The 22,600-nt window shown below is 43.1% G+C and overlaps 1 protein-coding gene and 1 long non-coding RNA gene across 3 annotated transcripts in view; one reads left to right on the forward strand and one right to left on the reverse strand.

Annotated features, from left to right (window-relative positions):
* The window catches only part of LOC117980941 (uncharacterized), a 36,328-nt gene extending 15,755 nt beyond the window's left edge, over positions 1–20,573 (forward strand). Inside the window, exons 3-4 of the long non-coding RNA XR_004672445.3 lie at positions 4,397–4,527; positions 11,170–20,573. This is a non-coding gene — a long non-coding RNA (uncharacterized LOC117980941). The remainder of the gene's footprint in view (positions 1–4,396; positions 4,528–11,169) is intronic.
* The window catches only part of LOC117980938 (uncharacterized), a 49,174-nt gene continuing 45,031 nt past the window's right edge, over positions 18,458–22,600 (reverse strand). The window contains exon 16 of one of the 2 annotated variants that reach the window (XM_063605685.1): positions 18,458–21,870. In XM_063605685.1, coding sequence (XP_063461755.1) covers positions 21,650–21,870 — 221 coding nt within the window. In that variant the 3' untranslated portion in view covers positions 18,458–21,649. The remainder of the gene's footprint in view (positions 21,871–22,600) is intronic. The other variant, XM_063605687.1, reaches the window with a different exon arrangement.

The following is a 22,600-nucleotide window of genomic DNA, read 5'->3' on the forward strand; positions in this document are numbered from 1 at the left end:
AAAGGTTAACCTTTTCCTTTCCTCTTACAGAGGACTAAGAGGCCAGTCAGTGAGACATCCCTTGAAGCCCCAAGGAATTAACCTTAGAATCTATTTTGCAAAGATACCCTAATGCCTTCAAAGATGCAGTTCAGGACTGAAAGCTGCCTGAAAGGGAAAAGGCTTGGGTGATAACATTTAAAGAACACCAAGTCGGGTGCGGTGGCTCAAGCCTGTAATCCCAGCACTTTGGGAGGCCGAGGCAGGTGGATCACCTGAGGTCAGGAGTTTGAGACCAGCCTGGCAAACATGGCAAAACCCTGTCTCTACTGAATATATGAAAATTAGCTGGGTATGGTGGTGGGCGCCTGTAATCCTAGCTACTTGGGAGGCTGAGGCAGGAGAATCACTTGAACCTGGGAAGTAGGTGTTGCAGCGAGCGGAGATCGTGCAACTGCACTCCAGCCTGGGTGACAGAGCGAGATTCCGTCTCAGAAAAAAACAAACAACAAAACAAACAAAAAACAAGAACACTGTATGGGCCCCATCATGGGTGCTTTACCTCCATTATTTCTTTGAATTTTCCTGACAGCCCTGTGAGGTTGGCTTTACCCTCTCCATTTTATAGATAAGGAAGGTACGGTTCATAAAAGTCAAACTACTTCCTTAAGGTCATTTGACTAATTGGTCAGTGTATTAGTCTATCTGACCACTAACCTCTGCTCTCTCTAGTACAGAACAAAATAGTTGTGGGTAATAATGTTTCAAGGAACTCTGCTTTTATTTATTTTATTTTGAGACAGAGTCTCACTCTGTTGCCCAGACTGGAATGCAATGGCATGATCATAGCCCACTGTAGCCTCAAACTCCTGGGTTCGAGTTTACTCTGTCGCCCAGGCTGGAGTGCAGCAGTGCGATCTTAGCTCATTGCAACCTCCGCCTCCTGAGTTCAAGCGATTCTCTGGGTGCCTCAGCCACCTGAGTATCTGGGATTACAGGCATGAGCCACCATGCCCGGCTAATTTTTGTATTTTTTTTTTTTTTTTTTGAGATGGAGTCTTACTCTGTTGCTCAGGCTGGAGTGCAGTGGCGTGATCTCGGTTCACTGCAATCTTCACCTCCCAGGTTCAAGTGATTCTCCTGCCTCAGCCTCCTGACTAGCTGGGACTACAGGCTTGTGCCACCATGCCTGGCTAATTTTTGTATCTTTAGTAAAGACAGGGTTTCACTATGTTGGCCAGGCTGGTCTTGAACTCCTGACCTCAGGTGATCTGGCACCTCGGCCTCCCAAAGTGCTGGGATTATAGGCATGAGCCACCATGCCCAGCTAATTTTTGTATTTTTAGTAGAGACAGAGTTTTGCCGTGTTGGCCAGGGTGGTCTTGAACTCCTGAGCTCAAGTGATCCTCCTGCCTTGGCCTCCCAAAGTGTAGGGATTACAGGGGTGAGCCACTTTGCCTGGCCAAGAACCTAATTGTAGAGTTAGAAGGAACCTTGGAGTCAATAGACAACTAGTATTGAAGGAAACTTTAGAATTATTTTTAGTGATTCTCCACTCCCATCTTCCTACCAAGTGGTTACCTGGTTTAGGCTTTATTTCCAGTCAAGGGGAAATAACTGCTACTACTACTAAGGCAGAGCCCAAAAGGGCAGCAAGTCAAGAGCTGCTCCTTTGGTTCTAAAGCTTGCCTGCAAAAATAGAAAGATGGGAAAGAGAGTGGGCAGAGTATGAAGAGAAGATTAATGGAAGGAGAAGGGCCAATTCTATGGGATATTTAGAATACAATAATTAGTTAATGTGGCTCAAGAATAGATCCATAGATCAATGGAAAGGAATATATTTCCTAGAAGCAAACTTTAAAACTTAACATATGATAAAGGAAATATCACATATCATTAAGAAAGATTAATTAATGGTTTTGGGAAATTTATCTAGCTCTGTGGAAAAAAATCAATACAAATCATGAGTTCCTATTATATGCTAAAATAAATTCCAGGTACGTTAATGAGTTATGTTTAAAAAATGAAAATACTAGAAAAAGAGTGAAGTGCAAAAGCAGTATGGAAAGTCTTTAGGTTTCAGAGGTGGGTAAGGGGCCTACAGTAGTAAATGGGAGAAGAAACCATGAGGTGCACAGGGACCTGGACTAAATGTAGGCCCCAGGGGTTGAAGTTTCAACACAAAGGCAGGGATCAAAAGAGAGGATATAGGGCCTGCACAGAATGAGCAGAAGTGGATTTCCCTAATGGAACCAGGAGGCAGAAATGTGTTATCTTTTGTGAAAAGGCATCTGAATATCCTGCCCACCAGCACTGAGTTATGACCAGAAGATTGCTGTCTGTCTTGAGACACGGATGGAAAAAGTCATTTGAAAGATTGGAACCCTGAGTCCTCACTGGTGCAGTGTGGAAATCCCAAGCTGAAGGATAGATTAAAAACCAAATCTGGACAGGCCCAGTGGTTCATGCCTGTAATCCCAGCACATTGGGAGGCTGAGGCAGGTAGGTTGCTCGAGCCCAGGAGTTTGAGACCAGCCTGAGCAACATGGTGAAACCCTGTCTCTACTAAAAATACAAAAATTAGCCAGGCATGGTGGTGTGTGCTTGTAGTCCCAGCTACATGGGTGGCTGAGATGGGAGGACTGATTGAGTCTAGGAGGTCAGGGCTGAAGTGAGCCATGGTCATGTCAGTGCACTCTAGCCTGGGTAACAGAGCAAGATCTTGTCTCAAAAATCCTCTAGGGCCCAGACAGAGGAAACTCAGAATCCTTCTGCCTCTCTCATGGCTTCTACAGTCTAAGGCACTCAAGAAGAAAGCTTCTGCAGATCAACATTTTCATGGAAGACAAATTCACAGGCAAAACATATAGAATAAGAAGCTCCAATATACGTCTAATAGGAGTTTCAGAGTGAGATTGTCAAGAGAATGGCAGAAGAACTGTTCAAAGATATAATAGCTGAGCGTTTTCAAGAAAGGGAAAAAAAAAAGGTATTTAAAAGGCCTGTGGGTGCTGAGTAGGATTTGAAAATCCACAGGGCATATCACAATGAAACTGCAGGGTGAGATGGCAGGGAATTAAGGATGAAGAGAAACTCCTGAAAGTCACCAGAGAGAAAAATCAAATTACCTACAAAGAACAACAGAGACTTAGGGGGATTTTTATTGGCAATTATACATTATTGAGACATTGGAAATATTTTTAAAGTTAGGGAAAATAATGCTGAAACCAGCTTTTATACCCAAAGAGATTTAAAACACAGACACACATAAGTTGGAGTCAGAGAGACGTGGCTCAGATTCTGATTTTGTCATTCAGTAGTTATTTAATCTCTTCCTGCCTTAGTTTGCTGATTTATGGAGTGTGGTAAGAACACCATCTCAACTGTTGTATATGGATGCCAAATGTTAGGTAACTGGACTGGGAACTCTTTCAATGTAATTTTTTTTTTTTTTTTTTTTTTTTTTTGAGACAGAGTCTCGTTCTGTCGCCCAGGCTGGAGTATAGTGGCACGATCTCGGCTCACTGCAACCTCTGTCCCCCAGGTTCAAGTGATTCTTCTGCCTCAGCCTCCCAAGTAGCTGGGACTACAGTGATGCACCACCATGCCCAGCTAATTTTTTTGTATTTTTAGTAGAGATGGGGTTTCACTGTGTTGGCCAGTCTGGTCTCAAACTCCTGACCTCAAATATCTACCTGCCTCAGTCTCCCAAAGTGCTGGGATTACAGGCATGAGCCACAGTGCCTGGCCTCAGTGTACTTTTAAAAAGCCTATCTGTGGCCGGGCACTGTGGCTCATGCCTGTAATCCCAGCACTTTGGGAGGCCGAGGTGGGCAGATCACGAGGTCAGGAGTTTGAGACCAGTCTGGCCAACATAGTGAAACCCCGTCTCTACTAAAAATACAAAAAATTAGTCGGGTGTGGTGGTGTGCACCTGTAATTCCAGCTACTCAGGAGGCTGAGGCAGGAGAATAGTGTGAACCCGGGATGTGGAGGTTGCAGTGAGCCGAGATTGCGCCATTGCACTCTAGTCCAGGTGACAGTGAGAGACTTTGTCTCAAAAAAAAAAAAAAAAAAAAAAGCCTGTTTATATATGACTTTGGTGAAGAATCCTTTCAAACAGAGACAACGTCAGGCTCAGAGTCAAAGCAAAAAGAAAGGAGGCTGATGGCACAGAATTATTGATGTCTGCCAAAGGAGGAAATGTGATAGACAAGCTTACTTTTAATTTAGAAGTAACAAAAGTAGGTCTTATTTTAAATTATTTAGAATGTTCTGGCAAGTAATTTCAAAATTAAATAGCTATATTTTGCTTTCAAAAGGAATTTGAGAATTATGCCTCACTATTTTGATGAATAATTAAATGTCCCTTCTGGTTTTGCATTCACTTCCTCGCCTTTACATTTCAATATTGAAGACCTATGGGCCAATATTGAAGACAATATTGAAGACCTGTGGGCCAATATTGGCAACAGGTGGGCCATGTCTCTACTTGCTGTAACCAGTCTGAACTGGAAGGGGACCCACTTCACTAGATGTTGAGCTTGTGTAAGTATGGATCTCTAACCTTAACCCCCAATCCTTTCTTCCAGATTATGCATTCAAGATCTAAAGATGCTTTCCTTTCATCATCTAGAATGAATTTGTTCATTTATCCTGATGAAAGGTTAAAGAAGATATTGTCAAGTGTGAGCAATAACCTTCGATGGAAATGATGTCATCAATTCCTGAAAGTGCAGAACAATCTATTTTTAGCAAGGGATGTGCTCCATTGAGCTCCTGATTTTGAGACCACTTTTATTTATTTATTTTTAAACTTAATTTAGTTTGATATTTAAAATTATCCAGCTCATGTTTCAATTCTTTGCTTCCTATGGAATAATGTTTAATTTTCCCTCTTTTATTAGTTAAGGCACACTGAAGCTAGGCATAGAAACCCATAAAATCCAATTGACAGCTTCCCAAATGCAAGTTTCATCAAAAATAACCTTTCAATAAATTAAACAAATAAAAAGGCTGAGGAAAGTGTAGTTTTCAAACTGAACCAGTAAGTTGGTTTGAAAGAACACAGGAACTCATTTGGAAAGGTCTTAGCACAAGCTAAGAGAAGTGAGGGCTAGCACGTGTCATCGGGGAGGGAGGGTGAGGCCTGGAGGCAGAAGGCAGCAGCTGAGGTCTTGGTACTCATCTGATCATCATTTGCTTTGGGCACCCCACTCACCTTAGTTCTGCCCCAGTTTTCTCTGCTCTGAAGTATCTGCTCCGAAGTATCTGCTCCCCTCATAGGCTTGTTGGGAAGATCTTTCAAGATAGCAAGGGTAAAAATGCTCTGTGAACCTGAAAAAGAAAAAGATTATAATTTAGGTATGATGGTTAATATTGAGTGTTAACTCGATTGGATTAAAGGATGCAAAGTATTGTTCCTGGGTGTATCTGTGAGAGTGTTGCCAAGGAGATTAACATTTGAGTCAGTGGACTGGCAGAGACAGACCCACCCTTAATTTGGGTGGGCACTGCCTAATCAGCTGCCAGCACAGCTAGGATAAAAGCAGGCAGGGGAACATGGAAGGACTACACTGGCTGAGTCTTCTGGCCTCCATTTTTCTCCCATGCTGGCTGCTTCCTGCCCTTGAACATCAGACTCCATGTTCTTTAGCTTTTGGACTTTTGGACCTACACCAGTGGTTTGCCAGGGGCTCTTGGGCCTTAGGCCACAGACTAAAGGTTGCACTGTTGGCTTCCTTACTTTTGAGATTTTGGGACTGGGACTGGCTTCCTTGCTCCTCAGCTTGTAGACAGTCTATTGTGGGACTTCACCTTGTGATCTTGTGAATCAATAGTCCTTATAAACTCCCCTTCATATATTCATCTATCCTATTAGTCCTGTCCCTCTAGAGAGCCCTGACTGATACATTAGGTCATGGCATAACTTTTGCGTTATTATTCTGTTGAAAGTTTTTTCTTCTCCCTTTTGAATCAGGTAGGTATTTATCTCAGTTCTTTAGTTCGGTTGGTGTCATAGCATAAGTATGGAAAAGATCTCAGCGGGAACAGTCTCCCAGAGAAATCCTATCTGAGCACCCAGATCATTTGGGAAAGCAAAAAGAAATATATTTTTTAAGGTTTTATGTAAGAACAAAAAAGACCTTCAAAACATTAATTCAATTATTGAACAATTTGATATTTGATATTATATCTATTTACACTGTCCAAAATAGTACCCACTAGTCACATGTGGACATTTAACTTTAACTTAATTAAAATTAAATGACATTAGAAGTTTAATTCTTCATTTGCATTGGCCATGTTGCAAATGCTTGATAGCCACACGTGGTGAGTGGCTATCACAATGAATGGCACAGATGTGAACTTTTCCACCACGGCAGAAAGGTCTGCTGGAGAGCACTGGTGCAGAACAGAACACCTGGATACATGAATACTTCTGGAGGCGGGTGATGGGAAAATACACAGAATAGATGGTCACACTTCCTGAGATCAACAGTCCACACACCTCTCCCCTGTTGCTTAGTGATTTACGTAAACCTGAGATGTCTTTACATCCAATCTTAGGAAATGTTGTCAATGCTACCTTCAAAACATCTCCGACCTCTTGTCACACCCCTTGTGCGAGCTCTCACCATGTGCGCTCTGATTCTGGCAAATGCTTTTTACTTAACTGGGTTCCCTGATGTAAAATTGTCCTATGCGCACAACCTTTCCAGGAGTTATCATTCTGAGTAAAAGCCAACATCTTTCAATGCCTGGCCAGATCTACCCCAGCCTCCACCTACCCAGCTTCTATGAGTCTTCCCCTTACTCGCTCAGCACCACCCATGCTGACCTCCTTGCTTTTTAGAACATACGATATCTACTCTCACCCCAGGGCCTTTGCTTGTGCTGTTCCCCAAGCTCAGAGCACCCTTCCCTCTCATCTCATTCAGGTTTCTGCTCAAGATTGCTTCACCTGAGAAGGCTTCATTTACATTCTCTACCAAATAACTGTGCCCCTCCCCATCATCGTCTAGCCCCATCTCCCGCTCTCTTCATAGCACTTACTGCTACTTGATATTCTATCATAAATTGACATGTGTGTTATGTTTTGTGTGTCTCTCCATGAGTGCAGGAGCTGTGTAATACACTCTTGTGGTGGTTAAGAACACGACTCTGGAGTCAGATTGCCTGGGATCAAATTCTAGCTTTGTCACTTACTGGCTGTGTGACCTTTGCCAAGTTTGTTAGCTTCCCTTGGGCCAATAATAGTATGCACTTCATAAAGCAGATGCTAGAATTAAATGAGTTTCATCTATATAAAGTGCTTAGAATAGTGTGTGGCACATGGTAAGTGCCATTTAAATACTTGACATGTTGTTGGTAGTTTTGTATTGTGTCAACTTAGCTAGGCTGAAGGTGGGTCCCTTCCCTATGTAATTCTAGGTCTGTATTGGCCACAAGGGACATATTACCCAGCATTTGGATGGTAGAATTGGGGTAGCAGCTGTGCTTTTCTTTTCTCTCTGAAGATGGGTGCAAGGGACCAGGGCTGTGACGGCTTGTACAAGTTGTCTCTGTCCTGTGAGCTCACTTTATTTGTGCTAGGCATACCTGCAGCTCCTGAAGCTCCTGCTGGATCTCTAGGTGTGTGGCCAGCTCTGTGTTGACCTCCTGCAACTCACCCATGACATCAGGATGGGCTGAGAGGCAGATGTGGGTTCCACCAAATACTGTCTTCTCAGAAAGGCTTTTTTTTTTTGTCATATGTAATATAGGATTCTCACCACTTTCTATTATTTTACCCTGCTTTATTTTTCTCCATAGTACTCATTATGTCCAGACACTGGATTTATTAATTTTTTTTTGGATTGAGAGTAGGAGCTTTATATTTTTTGTCCGAGGATATCTGTCACTGGCCATTAGGTTGTTTGATACATGGTAGATGCCCAATATGTATTCTTTAAATGAATGGGCAAAATGAAATTACAGATCATAGTGTTGTTCCACGGGTGCAGAGGCAGAGTAAAGGCATTGGAGGGCTCACATGACATTCACATAATGTGTTTTTTAGCTAGTGGCTATACATGTTAGCAAGCAATGATATTTTGGTAGAATACTTGACAATTACAGCAATCCTCAAGGTGTGTTTTGTGGGAACCTGGTCCCAGGGTTTGCCCGGAATGAAAGGTTTGGGAATGAAACAGGTTTGGGGAACACTGCATGAAGCATCTACCTCTTGGTGATTTATAATGCATGTCAGGACACTGATGGTTCTGAAAGTTGTCCACAGGCAAAAAGAAACAAAAAACAAAAAACAAAAAAACCCTGTTCAGCTTGTTTAACTCTGCGTTGCCCAACATTATTTGATGATAGTACCCACTTCTCATGTAACGCCACTAACATCCCTTAGAACTTATATTCTATGTTATACACTCTGGGAAAAGCTGGGTCATGTATTACTTTGTTATCTGCCGATTTAACGAATGCACTAATGGAAGAAATTTGTAATCCACCTTGGCTTTTCTCATCAACTACAGCTAAAGGAAGGATTCTATCTTCCAAACCTAGATGCTTCTCAAACCATCTAGGTCTGGAAAACATTCCTTTTGGTGCTTTTGTTAATGTTCATGCAAATTGGTTAAGATTTATTGATTTAAAAAGAATCATGGAGATGCATGAGCTTTAAGAATTCACGAACACATCTGCCTTGCCTTACCATTAAGGGACCATCACAGTGATATTTCTGCTTTGTCAGAATTATCAGAGCCTTGATTTGCCGCCCAGGCTGGAGTGCAGTGGCACTATCTCGGCTCACTGCAGCCTCCACCTCCTGGTTTCAAGTGATTCTTCTGCCTCAGCCTCCCAAGTAGCTGGGACTATGGGCACACACCACCATGCCCGGCTAATTTTGGTATTTTTAGTAGAGATGGGGTTTCATCACGTTTTCCAGGCTGGTCTTGAACTCCTGACTTCAAGTGATGCACCTGCCTCAGCTTCCCAAAGTGCTGGGATTCCAGGAGTGAGCCACTGCACCCAGCTATTAAGTGAAATATCACTAAGTGAGCATGATCGTATCTGATGGTGTCCTCACTATCACTACCTACCTGATGTAGCATCTTTTACATTCCAAAAAAAGAAGAGGTCTGAATGGAATGGAATGCAATGGAAAGGAAGCACATGTATTAAACAAAAAACTCTTAAGAGGGAAAAACTATAAAGTGGTTCTCAGCAGTAGGTGGGGATTTGGAGTAGGGCCATCTGCGTTCATTTGTGGCCATATGTGTCTATTTTAAAAGTCATAGGGTTTGAACTGGATCTGTGGCTGACTTGCCCAATTCTGGCTTGGGAGTAATACTTTTCATTATTTTCTATTCATTTGTGCCTTAATATAATTGTTAAACACAGGGGAAAAATGGCCACTAAGAATCTCATTTTGTTTTTGAAACCTCAACATTAAATAAAACCAAGACACACAAATTTTTATATGTATTGGATATTATAGTTAGGAAAAAATATTTTTGTGTGAAGGAGCAAATTTACACTTGGTCCTCTATTTTCCTTAGCTTCTGTAACCACAGCTTCTTTTTTAACCTTAGAAATATTGGTGGAGAGATTGATTTGCACCTACAGATCAATTGCTATCCTTCACAACTGCAGTCAAGGCAAGTTACTCACAACTGTTGGTCTGGTTATATCCAAAGTTTTTCAGAACTGAAGAAGTTTATATCCAGTTTCTGAGAAACTTTGGATATAACCAAAGTATAGTCATTATAAATTATAATAAAATATTACAATTAAAAGCCTGGCTCTAAAATAAGTCATTTTGATATTTTAGAATTCATCAGTGACAAGATTGTTTTGAAGCATGTCAGAATAAAACTAAAACATGTAGAATTATTGTTCTTGGAAATACATTTACTCAAGACATGATATAGTCATGTTGCTACACTCTTTCCCCTAAATTTTCACTGATGTGTTTAGAAAAGTAAAATGGCACGGGGGCTTGCTGTATATTTCTGAAAATGAATGACACCACTTGTGTTTCTTATGGCCATTGCTAGTAACGCTATGACCAATACAGATATATTTCTCTGTGACAAACATCTTCTTGAGGAGGAGCCAGTAAACTGAAGTGTACAGATATCAAAATAAAACAATAAAATTATGGTAAATAAGCCCAAGAAATGTAGAAAAAATTGCATTCCATTTCAAAAACTTTTTGAAACAATCCTATAATTTTATAAACATTTTTAATGCGTTTCTTTCTCATGAACTTTGTCACCTAGTATTCGAATAGTAATCATGCAATACATTACAAAATAGGTTATCTCAAGTAGAAATGGTTTCAAATATGAAATAGAGTTTATGTACTAGCCGTTAATTTACCAGAATAGATAGACGCACTTGACAGCAAAAAAAAGACTTTTCTCTCTCCTTTTGATTTTTGTTTTTCTCAGAAGACTAAGCCCAGGAAGTTCAATTCACCATTATGAGAATCATTCCACAGCCAACTTTTCTTTGTTTGAAAATCATTTTGGGCCAGGTGCAGTGGCTCATGCCTGTAATCCCAGCACTTTGGGAGGTCGAGGTGGGTGGATAGCCTGAGGTCAGGAGTTCGAGACCAGCCTGGCCAACATGGTGAAACCCTGTCTCTACTAAAATTACAAAAATCAGCTGGGAGTGGTGGCGGGAGCCTGTAGTCTCAGCTACTTGGGAGGCTGAGGCAGGAGAATCACTTGAATCCAGGAGGCAAAGGTTGCAGTGAGCTGAGATTGTGTCATTGCACTCCAGCCTGGACAACAGAGTGAGACTCTGACTCAAAAAAAAAAAAAAAAGAAAGAAAGAAAGAAAATCATTTTGATAATCAAACAAGGATATCAACAGGACATTCAAACAATGGAAGCAAGGAGACGATTTTGATTGATGGGGACTGTGATGACGCCTACTGAAGTTCCCTTCTCTGTTCCTGTGATGGTGAAGTTTTCCACGTGAGCACTGTCGCAGGACAGTGAAACACTGGGCCATGAAAACAGATACATGGTCAATTCTGCTTTCACCAAAAAACCTCTCCATTCTCTTTTTATAAAGATTGAAAAACATTTACTCTGCTCCTTCTTTGAAAGGTCATAACCTGAGGATTTATAATTTCCTAGAAATAACTGATGCTGTTGTCCCTTTATTTTTATTTTACAATTAAAGGATATGAAGTGGCCTTGTTGATGGATTGGATGACTGCTCGAGGCAGGAGGTCTGGCTTTCCCTCCATGAACTAGGAGCGGCCTCAGGAATCACATGAACATGTTAGATGTGCACTTTTCAAGGCCATGGCTGGATCTTAGATTCATTCTGTGACTTTACCTGAGGCTCAGTCCTGACAGCCAATGGACTCCATCAATGACTGATTAAAGCATGATGTTCGATGACTATCAAGACAGCAGCTCGAGAGCATCTGTAGCAAATGAAAACAACTGCTTTTGGCAGAAATTGTCCTGTATCCAAATGGACAAAGCTGAATAACTGTATGTGGATGGTTGTATCAGTTCTGCTGTGTGGAGCCAGGAGCCACCGAATTGTGGAGGTTCATGTGGATGGAATGCGCCCCCGACATACTAACTTGATCCTGACATTCCAATATAATCCCCCTATTCTCTAAAGGGAAAAACTAGTGTATTTGTTAGAGACGTAATGGAACTGTAGAGAGTACATTCAATCAGCTACGTAAACTGAGAAACAAATGTCAGGTTTTCCTGGGTTCTGCCATTGTGGTCTGTAAAAGAAGAAGTCTGAATGGGATGGACTGCAATGGAAAGGATGCACATGTATTAGACAAAAAACTCTTAGGAGGGGAAAACTATGAAATGGTTCTTAGTACTGGTAGGTGGGGATTTGGAACAGGGCCATGTGTGCTCATGCGTGTCCATATGTGTCTATTTCAAAGATGGCACGATGGAATATAAAATAAGGATTGTGTGTGTCTTGTCATGGAGACAACCACTGTGGAGAGACAAGCAGAACCATCCAGTGGGTGACCCTGGGTTCCTGGGGATGAGCGGGTTGGGTCCAGTGTCTTCCTGTCCCCCAGCACGGGGTGCCGCATGGCAGTTCCACCTACCACAGGGTCCCCTGCTGCAATGGCCCTGGGCAGCTAGTGTTTCCAGCTGAGATACAACTTCTCTGAGCAGTTGCTGTTCCAGCTTAGACTGTTTCTGCCCCACTTTCAGGGCTGATGTCATGAGCCCAATAGAAGGGGAGCTGCAGAGGGGAGCACGACATTGACTATTACCATCATCTCCTAACTGGCTTGCCGGCTGTGTATTTAAAGATGTTTTTGTGTGTGTGTTGAAGACAGACTGGAAGCCAACCACCTATCTAGGGATTTATACACAGGATAAGTGTGCTAATAATTGTATGCCACTGCTATTTGATCCAACTTCTTCTTGCTCTTTTTTTGCATTATTTTCAGAAAATTAAAGAAGGAATTATAAATAAAATAAAGTGGGACTCTAGCTCAACATGGCCTAATATTATGGAGATAAGGTGACCTTTCCCATCATAGTCCAGTCCCTGTGCTGTTGCCAGAGCAGCCATCCTGAAACATTTGCTGAGATCACCCTCCTGTTAAAAATCTTTGCTGGTTCTCCCTTGTCCTCAGAGGAGCAACTCATCTCTCATCTCACTGTGAGTGGCCCAAATGTACAATTCTAACCTCATCTGCACTCTGCACCAAGTGTGAGGGAGCTATAATAGAAACGGTGGAGCTCTGGAGTCATATTGTCTGGGTTCTAAAGGAGGCTCTGCCACCCTGTCACTTAGATAGAGTTCCAGGTGTATTTACCCAGAAGCAGACTCTGTGAGTTTAGTGTGTAGGATGTTAATGGAGGAGGGACCTTGGGATTGACCCCTGAAGAACAGAGCAGGTGGCAGCTGGAGTGAGCAGAGAGAAATCAAGCTATGGTGCAGGCCTGGCATCTCTGGCAGCCCCACGGGGAAGCTTTGGAGCCAGAATGGTCTGTAAAAGTGGCCTACGTTGGTTCTTTTTTTTTTTTTTTTTTTTTTGAGACGGAGTCTTGCTCTGTTGCCCAGGCTGGAGTGCAGTGGTGCGATCTCAGCTCACTGCAAGCTCTGCCTCCCAGATTCACACCATTCTCCTGCCTCAGCCTCTCGAGTAGCTGGGACTACAGGCACCCGCCACCACACCTGGCTAATTATTTGTATTTTTTTTTTAAGTAGAGATGAGGTTTCACTGTGTTAGCCAGGATGGTCTCGATCTCCTGACCTCGTGATCTGCCCTAAGTTGGTTCTTTAAAGCTCCATGTGAGTAGGTCATTGGATGTAGCCCACCGTAGAAAGGGGCATGGCCTTGGGCAAAGCTCTGGATGAGAAGACTCTGCAGCTGAGACCCTCTGAGAGGGGCTGCTGACAGCAGGTGGCTGTGAGCCAAGAGCACTCCCAGACAGCTGGAGCAACACTTCTCCATTGAAGAGGGACCTGGGGCACTACGGCATCCCCATACCTAGCCTCTCTAAGCCTCAAGTTCCTCCAGTCTCAATGGGGAGTGATAAAAAGCATTTACCTTGGGACATCAGTATGAAGTTCAATGCTCAGGCACACAGCAGGTCGCACAAGGGTGATTATTGGGTTCTTAATGCTCTGACCACTCTGAGCAACTTGGCAGCTCCTAGAACCCAACATGTTCTTTCACACCTCCAAGCCTCTGACTAGCATACTTCTCTCTCACTGGTGATGGTTTCCCAGGACCGTGTGCAACTCAGGAGCAGAGACCATGTCTTATTCATCTTTACTTCCTCCCTCTGCCCCTGGTGCTGAACGCAATGCCTTGTTAGGCAAGCAATGGGTGTATGTTGAATGAATAAAAACACAAGAGGGAAAAAGCAGTCATTCGTGACACACAGATACTCTTTCCATTGCAAAGATTTGAGATTAGCAGAACTTATTGTGTCATTTTCTAACTTAACCCTCAGGAAGCTCAGGGTTAAATTTAATTAGCAATTATAGAAATGATATAAGCCTAGCTATTTGGTATCTTATTTTCTTGTCACTCTGCATGGATTTTGGTGTTTGTATTACTGGCTCTGCTTATGAGTATTATATGTTTTTGATTATAAGTTCTCTCAGATCCCTTTTGGGTGCAGGCAGGTTATAAATCACATATACACAAAAAACAACATTTTCTAAATCCTGGCTTCAAAAACATTTGGATATTATTATTTGATCAAAATTTATCCCTCTACTTATGAGGATTTATTTAGAGGACACAAAGCTTCCAAATGTGTTCTGAATCAACTTAACCCAATAATTTTGCTTCCATTCTGTGTGTATGAGGAGCTGTGGGAGAGACAAACAGCAAATGGGTAAACCACAGACAAGGCAATACTAGGTAGTGGGAAGTGCTAGAAAGAAAAGGACTAACTGCGGAAGAGAGAAAAGATACTTCCAATTGTGTGGTCAGGAGAGATCTCTCTGAGAAGGTGAGAGTTTAGAAATGAGAGGAAGCCAGCCATGGAAATATCTGGGTGCAGAACAGTGCTGAGAGGGAGCAGCAAGTGCAAAGGCCCTGAGGCAGAAACAAGCAGGGCTTTTTTTGGTCATTTTTTGCATATTCATTATTTTAATTTATAGCCAATACATGTGGCAAATTTGTTTACTTTGGTTAAAAAGAAACACAAAACAACTGCAGATTCCAACTAACTCTTTAGTTCTTAACTCATTTGTTGCCCTACATTTCTATAGTCTTCAGACATGATCATTGATAAGAGCGTGCTTTGAGTTGCGGTGCATTTTGTTAAAACTTTTAAAAACTTTATATAGTTTTTAACAGGTCATCTGTCACCGCTATTACAAAAAGGAAACAGCCCAGCCATGTTGTCTGGTCCATGCCCTGGAGCATTTGATCCAAACCAATTGCAAGTATTTCTCAGGACAGAGTATCTATTATTTTATGAGCCACGACCAATAAAATTCCTTTCTCCAGACTTTAGTGGAACAAATGAGAACCACTGGGGCTGGTTTGGATTTATCCTCCCCTCCTTGACCTCTAACTGGGCAGTGCTTTGGATTATTGAATCAGCTTCAGAATCAAATATCTTTGAGTTCCTTACATTTCAATGATTTATTTACCACATATTTTGAGACTCTTATCTGGGTTGCCATTTATCACATTCAAATTAAACATTCTGGGGAGAAGATGATACAGTTAAATCATTCTGCCCTTGCAGAATTAAAGAAGCATTTCCATGAGATCTAATGTAACAGCAATGCTGAGAGATAGGCAATTGAGAGATGAAAAAACAGAAGCTCAGAGAAGCTGCCCAGATCTTATAGGTGTAGAAACTCCTGACTTTGGAAAAGATGTACTTTCTCAGTAGGTTTGGTAATGGCCGTAGCTTTCACAGAGAGAAATGGTAATTCATCTTCAGAGGTCTGGTTCGAGCACTCTAGCACTGCATCACATGACTGGTTTGTTGTGTGATTGTGGACACCTTCATGCAATCTTTTTGGGTTTTGGCCAATGGTTAAGCATCTCTGAGTGATATGAACTCAGTGCTGATTTTAATACTCTGTTGGCGGAGACGAAAGAGGTCAAAGATGTAGCTCTTCATGCTGAAGAGTTTACACCACTGGATTGATCTAATTGGGGGTCTTAGATCTCCTGAATAAAAGAAATTTAACATTTTCCTTATAAGAATAAACTAAAATATTGCAGAAAATAGGAACATAGAAAGTTTCTGTTAGTGGTGATTCAGACTGAGGTTCTTATGTCATAGACAAAAAAAATAGCTGTCTGGGGTTCCTAGAGGCATGAATCACATCAGATCACCAGGATTTTTGAATGGCTGAGAGGCTTTAAAAACAATTTTAATCTTGTGCATGGAAATATTACAAAATGCATTGCCAACTACATTTCCTTCTTTTAACATTTATTATGTTTGTTACACACAAAGTACAAGTTTGTTGTAGAAAATTGTGAAGACAAGCAAATAAAACTTAAATTAAAACCACATCAATCCCAGAGATTACAATGCTAATATTTTGGTACTTGTCCTCTTGCAGTTCTCCTTGGCAATGCACATATTAATAACAATAGGAGCACAGTATAAGTACTTTTTGGGGAAAGGTAATTTTTAAATTCACTTTTTAAAAACTACATGATATATTATTCATTACCTTTCCACACCAATAATTTTTTGTGCCTTCCTATACTTAATGAAATTCCTCATTTTCTTGATGACTCCAGGGTATTATTATGAAGATCAATTAGTCATAGTGTGACCTGCCTGGCTCTCTGCCCCCAGTCCTGTTTCTGGGGTGTTTGAGGATCTCCACCTGAGGAGCTTTGCCCCGTCAGATAAACAGTACATTCGAGCTTTTCTGACTTAGTGACCTATTCTAAGGCTCTAGGTGGCAACCAGCCTCTTCAAACTGGGTTATGATCACATTTGCTCTTGCTTGAGTTCTTTCCCTGAAAACCTGCAAGCTACAATTCCTTCCAGTCTGACAGCCTCCTCCAACCTTTAATCTTCCAACCTCCCAAGACAGCCAGCTCTATCCTAAAGGCTTGCCTCATCCTGCATACCAGGGCCAGTGGGCCCACCACATGAATTCCTGGGTCCAGCACTCTGTCTCTTTTCCCTGAGATCCGTGGCTGGCGTGGGGTCTATTCCAGTTGCCTGCCTCATCCTGGTCCACTCGCCTGCCTCGGTTCCTCTAGGTCTTCCCCCATCCTGCTGGCCCAGGTCTGAGTCTCTGTGCTGGTGCTCTCTTTCTATTGGATGACCTCCACCCTTTGCTTCAAGCTCCCAGGCCTAGAGGTTCTGTCTCTCTGAACCTCTGTTCTGTCTCTCTGTTGTATGTTTCTGTTCTGTATCTTCCCATTCTGATAGGCAGGGTCTCAGGTGTCCTTGGGTCTGCTTCTAAAAGCACCTTTTTCTCTTGTTACTTGTTAATTACAATCTTCCATGCTCTTGCAACCAGATAACCAATCTGGTTGGATCTGGGTCAGAACTTAAGTGATTTCTCTCCTTTAAATAATGTACATGACATTTTGACAAAGATTTAACCATTTATATATTATTATTATTATTTGCTTGCGTGTTGATTCTCAACTGCTACAAAGAGCTAAGTTGCTGGACAGAGAAATTTCTAATAGGGGAGTTGTTACCCTAGTTGTGGGTGAAAAAAAGTTTCTTACACTTTGTCATGAAATTACATAGCTATTAGCTCAAGGGATTTGTTAAAGATATAAATAGGTTCCAGAAGAGCTTGTATAACTTTACTACAGACAGAAACTGGGTCAGTAAGTGGAAACCAGGAATCTAATCAACTGATTATAGGAATCCATTTCATAATTAGGTCATTTTTCTGCTTAAATTGGAACATGGGCATTGTCCCCTGCAATCATGCAAATATCCTTAGGTTGAGAAACACCTATACGTACAAATCAGTCTTTTGCAACTCATAGCAAAAGACTTCATTGGGGTTCTCTTGAAAGTAGCTTTGGATAGGTTGGTGAAATGTGACCCAAGGTGAAATGCCTTGTGCCTGGGGAGGAAAAAGAAGTTTTTAAAAATGGAAAGAAATGAAGCTGGGCATGGAGGCTCATGCCTGCAATCCTAGCACTTCGGGAGGCTGAGGTGGGCAGATCATTTGAGGTCAGGAGTTTGACACCAGCCTGGGCAATGTGGTGAAACCCCATCTCTACTAAAAAAAATACAAAAAATTAGCTGGGTGTGGTGGCGCCTGCCTGTAGTCCCAGCTACTCAAGAAGCTGAAGCACAATAGCTTGAACCCGGGAGGCAGAGGTTGCAGTGAGCCAAGATCGTGCTACTGCGCTCCAGCTGGGGCAACAGAGTGAGACTCCATCTTGAAAAACAAAAACAGAAACAAAAATTAGCTGGGCATGATGGCTCACACCTGTAATCCCAGCTACTCAGGTGGCTGAGGCAGGAGAATCACTGGAACCTGGGGCAGGGCAGAGGTTGTAGTGGGCTAAGATCGCACCACTGCACTCCAGCCTGGGCGACAGAGTGAGTGAGACTCTGTCTCAAAAACAAAAAGCAAAAAAGGCTGAGAAGGCTGGATGGTTGATTACAATTTTCCTGTCACTCCATGCTGTGGGCTGCCCCACAGTTTTCTCCTTTTTTAGGGGATGAGATAATCTAAGGACTTTGAGTCCACCTGTCTCCTGAATGCCACACAGTGCTTCTACCTGGGCCCACTGGAGAAACTAGTGGGTGAGCACGAGTAGAATTTCTGGTGCACACGGCACGAGGAAGCGGGACTTGGGGATCTGTCAGGAAACTTGTCTCAGTGAAGTCATTACTAAATATCACCGTGAAGAGAATCAAGAAGGGAAGACTTCTAGGAGCCAAAAGGCAGGAGCAGCACTTCGGCAGCTTTTCATACTTTGCCTCTGTACAGATATTTATCATAGAAATGGATATGTGCTAATATAATAATACAAAATAGGTAAAAGACATTTCAATTTATAATGAGGTGACTTTTTTTGCTAGAATCTAGTATTCTCACACTGATGTTGTCCTTATTTTGTTACAGTTTAAAAACCTCCTGTAATTTGTAACAGAAGCAGTGCTAATCTGAAAATAAGGAGTTTTCAGAGCATCCTTCTGCTAGGCTAGCAGAGTGGCCTACATCAACATTATTAGAGATGCAAAAAGATTCTTGCAAAAGATGATTTTTATACATGTAATATTTACCATGTAACATAGTATGTGCCAGATACCCAACACAAATTACCGCACTTAATCCCACAACACATTGAAAAATAGATTCTATTATTCCCATTCTCAGGTGAAAAAACTGAGGTTAAATGCCTTGTCCAAGAGGTCTGGGAGCAGCTGCAATTAGAATCTGGGTCTCACTCACTCCAGGGATGACACTGCCTTCTTAGAGTATAACAAATAAAAGAGAATTTTTAAGGCCAGGTTTATACAGCTCAAATTAAATGGAGCCATGAAAATATTCAGTGGGAGCATCTATATTTCTCATGTGAATAATATGGCAATTTTTTTCCTGAGTTATCTATATTTCTTCAATTGGGTTGGGATGAATAGATCATTTCTAAATAAAACAGGAGAGCATAAAAAATGAAATGAATGGGCTCAATCCCAGTTGAAGCAAGAAGAGTAAAATACATTTCCCTGCTTGAAAGAAAACGATTCATCTATTTGAAGTTCTATAAATGCCCTCTTTCAGAAAGTCATACAGCTCTGTCTAGAAAGGCATTTTACCTCAAAATGACGAGGGCTTTCATTTTGAGAAGGAATATCCTCTCACACTCTGGCCCAAGCGAACAGTTCTCTCTGAAAACCAGGGGAGCTGGTGTTGGTGATAGGAGGGCAAGGCAGGATGGGAAAACGATGAGGAGAAACCAGCCCTGGATTTGTGTTTAAAATTTTTTTTTAAAAGAAAAAAGGAGAACGATAGTAATCATCGTGGAAAATAGCGGAGCTTGTAGACTGTCTGGCTCTACTGCAGGATCATAAAAACTGGGTGGAATTTTACCTAAAGGGCATTTAGTAATGAGTCATGCAAAACAGGAAAAAGAAATAATTTGTGCCTGTCCCTTAACATTTGAGTTAGGAGGATTGGAGCTTGAGGAAGGGAGGTGAAATGATTCTGCAGGCAGGTGGGTGCAGGGTGAAGAGCAGGGGAGGTGGTTTGAAGACAGAAGGGGAAGTGGCTAGCTGAGTACATGGACTTTCAAAATGTAATAGTGACTGTAAGTCTCAAAAGCAGCGGATTGATTGCTGGAGGAAGAGTAATATAGTAAAATATCTTTCCACCAGAAGAGATTTTAATGCATATGATTCTATGCCAAAATCTGTGGTTCTAGCTCCAACTTGGGCCTAACCTCCAGACAAATCCCAAAGGTCTGTTGTGTATTTCCACGAGAATGATGCGCAGCACCTAAAACTCAGCTTGTTCAAAACGGACTCAATTTCTTTCCCCCAGAGCCCTCCTACCCGATTCCTGAGTCATTCAGGCCTGGCTCCTCTCTTCACTTCTAGGTCCCATCAATGACTTATCTTACCATTTTGACTTTGAGGATCCATCTGCTTGTCCTCCTCTTTTCCACTGCTGTTGGCCTAGCTCAGGTCCTCATTTCTTCAAATTTGGACTATTGCAAGGTCATTCTTGATCCACCTCTAGCATCTTTCATGTTTAATCAATCTTCCCCACAAGGGAAAATCTCAAATAACTACATAATTCAATTACAACGTGAGCATCAAGAGAGCTTAAAGAACTACATAATTCTGTTATAATATGAACATCAGACACTTCTATATGCACATGAATTGCCAAGAATGGCTGATTTCACCTTTCACATGATCAGAAACAATTTAATAAGGATTTCACATTGGTGTTCCTGGAATCTGAAGAGTTTCTGCCACGTTTTGAACCCAAGTTGCAAGCATGATAACCAATGTAGCCTTGGATAAACATTACAATGCTGGAGAAAGAAGGGGTTTTTCAGAAGATCTGTAGATGGGCTCATTTTTCAGAAGCCCATCTGTATTCGATATACTTTTTTTTTTTTTCCGAGATGACGTCTTGCTCTGTCACCCAGGCTGGAGTGCAGTGGCGCTATCTCAGCTCAGTGCAACCTCTGCCTCCCAGGTTCAAGAGATTCTACTGCCTCAGCCTCCTGAGTAGCTCAGATTACAGGTGTAAACTACCACGGCCAGCTAATTTTTGTATTCGAGATATTCTTTTTGTTGTTGTTGTTGTTGAGACAGAGTCTCACTCTGTTGCCCAGGCTGGAGTGCAGTGGCACAATCGTGGCTCACTGCAATCTCCACCTCTCTGGTTCAAGAGATTCTCCTGCCTCAGCCTCCCAAGTACATGGGATTACAGGCGCCCACCACCACGCCCGGCTAATTTTTGTATTTTTAGTAGAGACAGAGTTTCACCAAGTTGGCCAGGCTGGTCTCAAACTCCTGACCTCAGGTGATCTACCCGCCTCGGCCTCCCAAAGCGCTGGCATTACAGGTGTGAGACACCGCACCTGGTCGATATTTGAGATATTCTTGAACTCCGTGTGATTTGGAGGTTGACAAACCACTCAAGGTAGAAGAGACAGAAGTGGTGGAAGCATTTGAAGCTGAGCTTGGAGGACCAGAGGACTGGGGCTCCAGGAGAAGGGGTGGGAGGTGGGGGAAGGGTGGCAGGGAGCAGCTGGTGTGAGCCCTCATGCACCATCCTGGAGACCCAGGACCCTTGGGCCTGACAGCACAGCTCAAACCCGTCCAGCAAGCAGGGGTTCCAGCTCCTGCAACACTGAATCCCCCAAATCCCTACAAGTCCCCAGGGGCATCTGGGACAGTCTGCATTTCAGCCAGGACCTCACCTATGGGTCCTGGGAGCAAGGGGAAGCCATCCCCTTTGCCTGGAGTGTCCTGCTTGGGAAGGGCCCCCACAGCAGGGTGGCTGGGACCCCAGAGAGACCCCTCTCTCAAACCATAGCCCTTGCCTTTTTGTGACCCTGCAATGGAAATATCCCCCAGGAAGGTTACTTTGATGGGGTCAGACCGGGTAGCCCCCGCCCACTCGCTGCCCCAGACTCTTGGACAAGCTGATTCCCTCCCCGAGGCTTCACAGCCCCCCACTGCCCAAGTCTTCAGACCCCTCAGGTAAACCCTTATTTCCAAGAGCGCCCCGGCTCCCATGTCAAAGAGGGGGTGCAGAGACACACTGTGTGGGCGAGTGGAGGGCTGCCTGGTTTCCAACAGTGGTCCCCTTGGGGCACCTGTGCTCCTGCTGCAGTGGACGGCTGGGTGTCTGGAGGAAGGGCTGGGGTGTGGAGACAGCGGTGGGGCACAGCCAGCAGGGGTGGGGGTTCCAGGCTGACTCCCTCTGCATCTGCCGAGGGATGGGCTGCGAATGATTTCTGTCCCCTAATATCCACTTGTTCTTTTTCCTTTCTTTTCTCCCTCTCCTCCCCTCCCCTTTCCTTCCCTTCCCTCCTTCCTTCCTCTCTTTCTCTCTCCTTCCTTCCCCTCTCTTCCTTCCTTCCCCTCTCCTTCCTTCCTTCCCCTCTCCTTCCTTCCTTCCCCTCCTTCCTTCCTTCCCCTCTCCTTCCTTCCTTCCCCTCTCCTTCCTTCCTTCCCCTCTCCTTCCTTCCTTCCCCTCTCCTTCCTTCCTTCCCCTCTCTCCTTCCTTCCTTCCTCTTTCTTTCCTTCCTTCCTTTTCTTTCTTTCTCTTTCTTTCATCTTTCTCTCTCTCTCTCTCCCTTTCTTTCTCCCTCTCCTCTCTCTTTCTCTCTTTATTTCTTTCTGACAAGGTCTCAGGGTCTTGCTCTGTGCCCGGGCTGGAGTGCAGTGATGCAATCATAGCTCACTGCAGCCTCGACCTCCTGGGCTCAAGCGATCCTCAAACCTCGGCCTCCTGAGTAGCTGGGACCACAGATGCACACTACCATGCCCAGCTAATTTTTAAAACTTTTTTAGAGATGGGGGTCTCCGTATGTTGCCCAGGCTGGTCTTGAACTTCTGGGCTCAAGCGATCCTCCCACCTAGGCCTCCCAAAGCGCTGGGATTACAGATGGGACCCATCGCACCCAGCCCCTGTTCTTTCCCTGCTGCTTTTTGCC

The sequence above is a fragment of the Pan paniscus genome, chromosome 6, assembly GCF_029289425.2.
Source record: "Pan paniscus chromosome 6, NHGRI_mPanPan1-v2.0_pri, whole genome shotgun sequence".
NCBI lineage: Eukaryota > Metazoa > Chordata > Mammalia > Primates > Hominidae > Pan > Pan paniscus.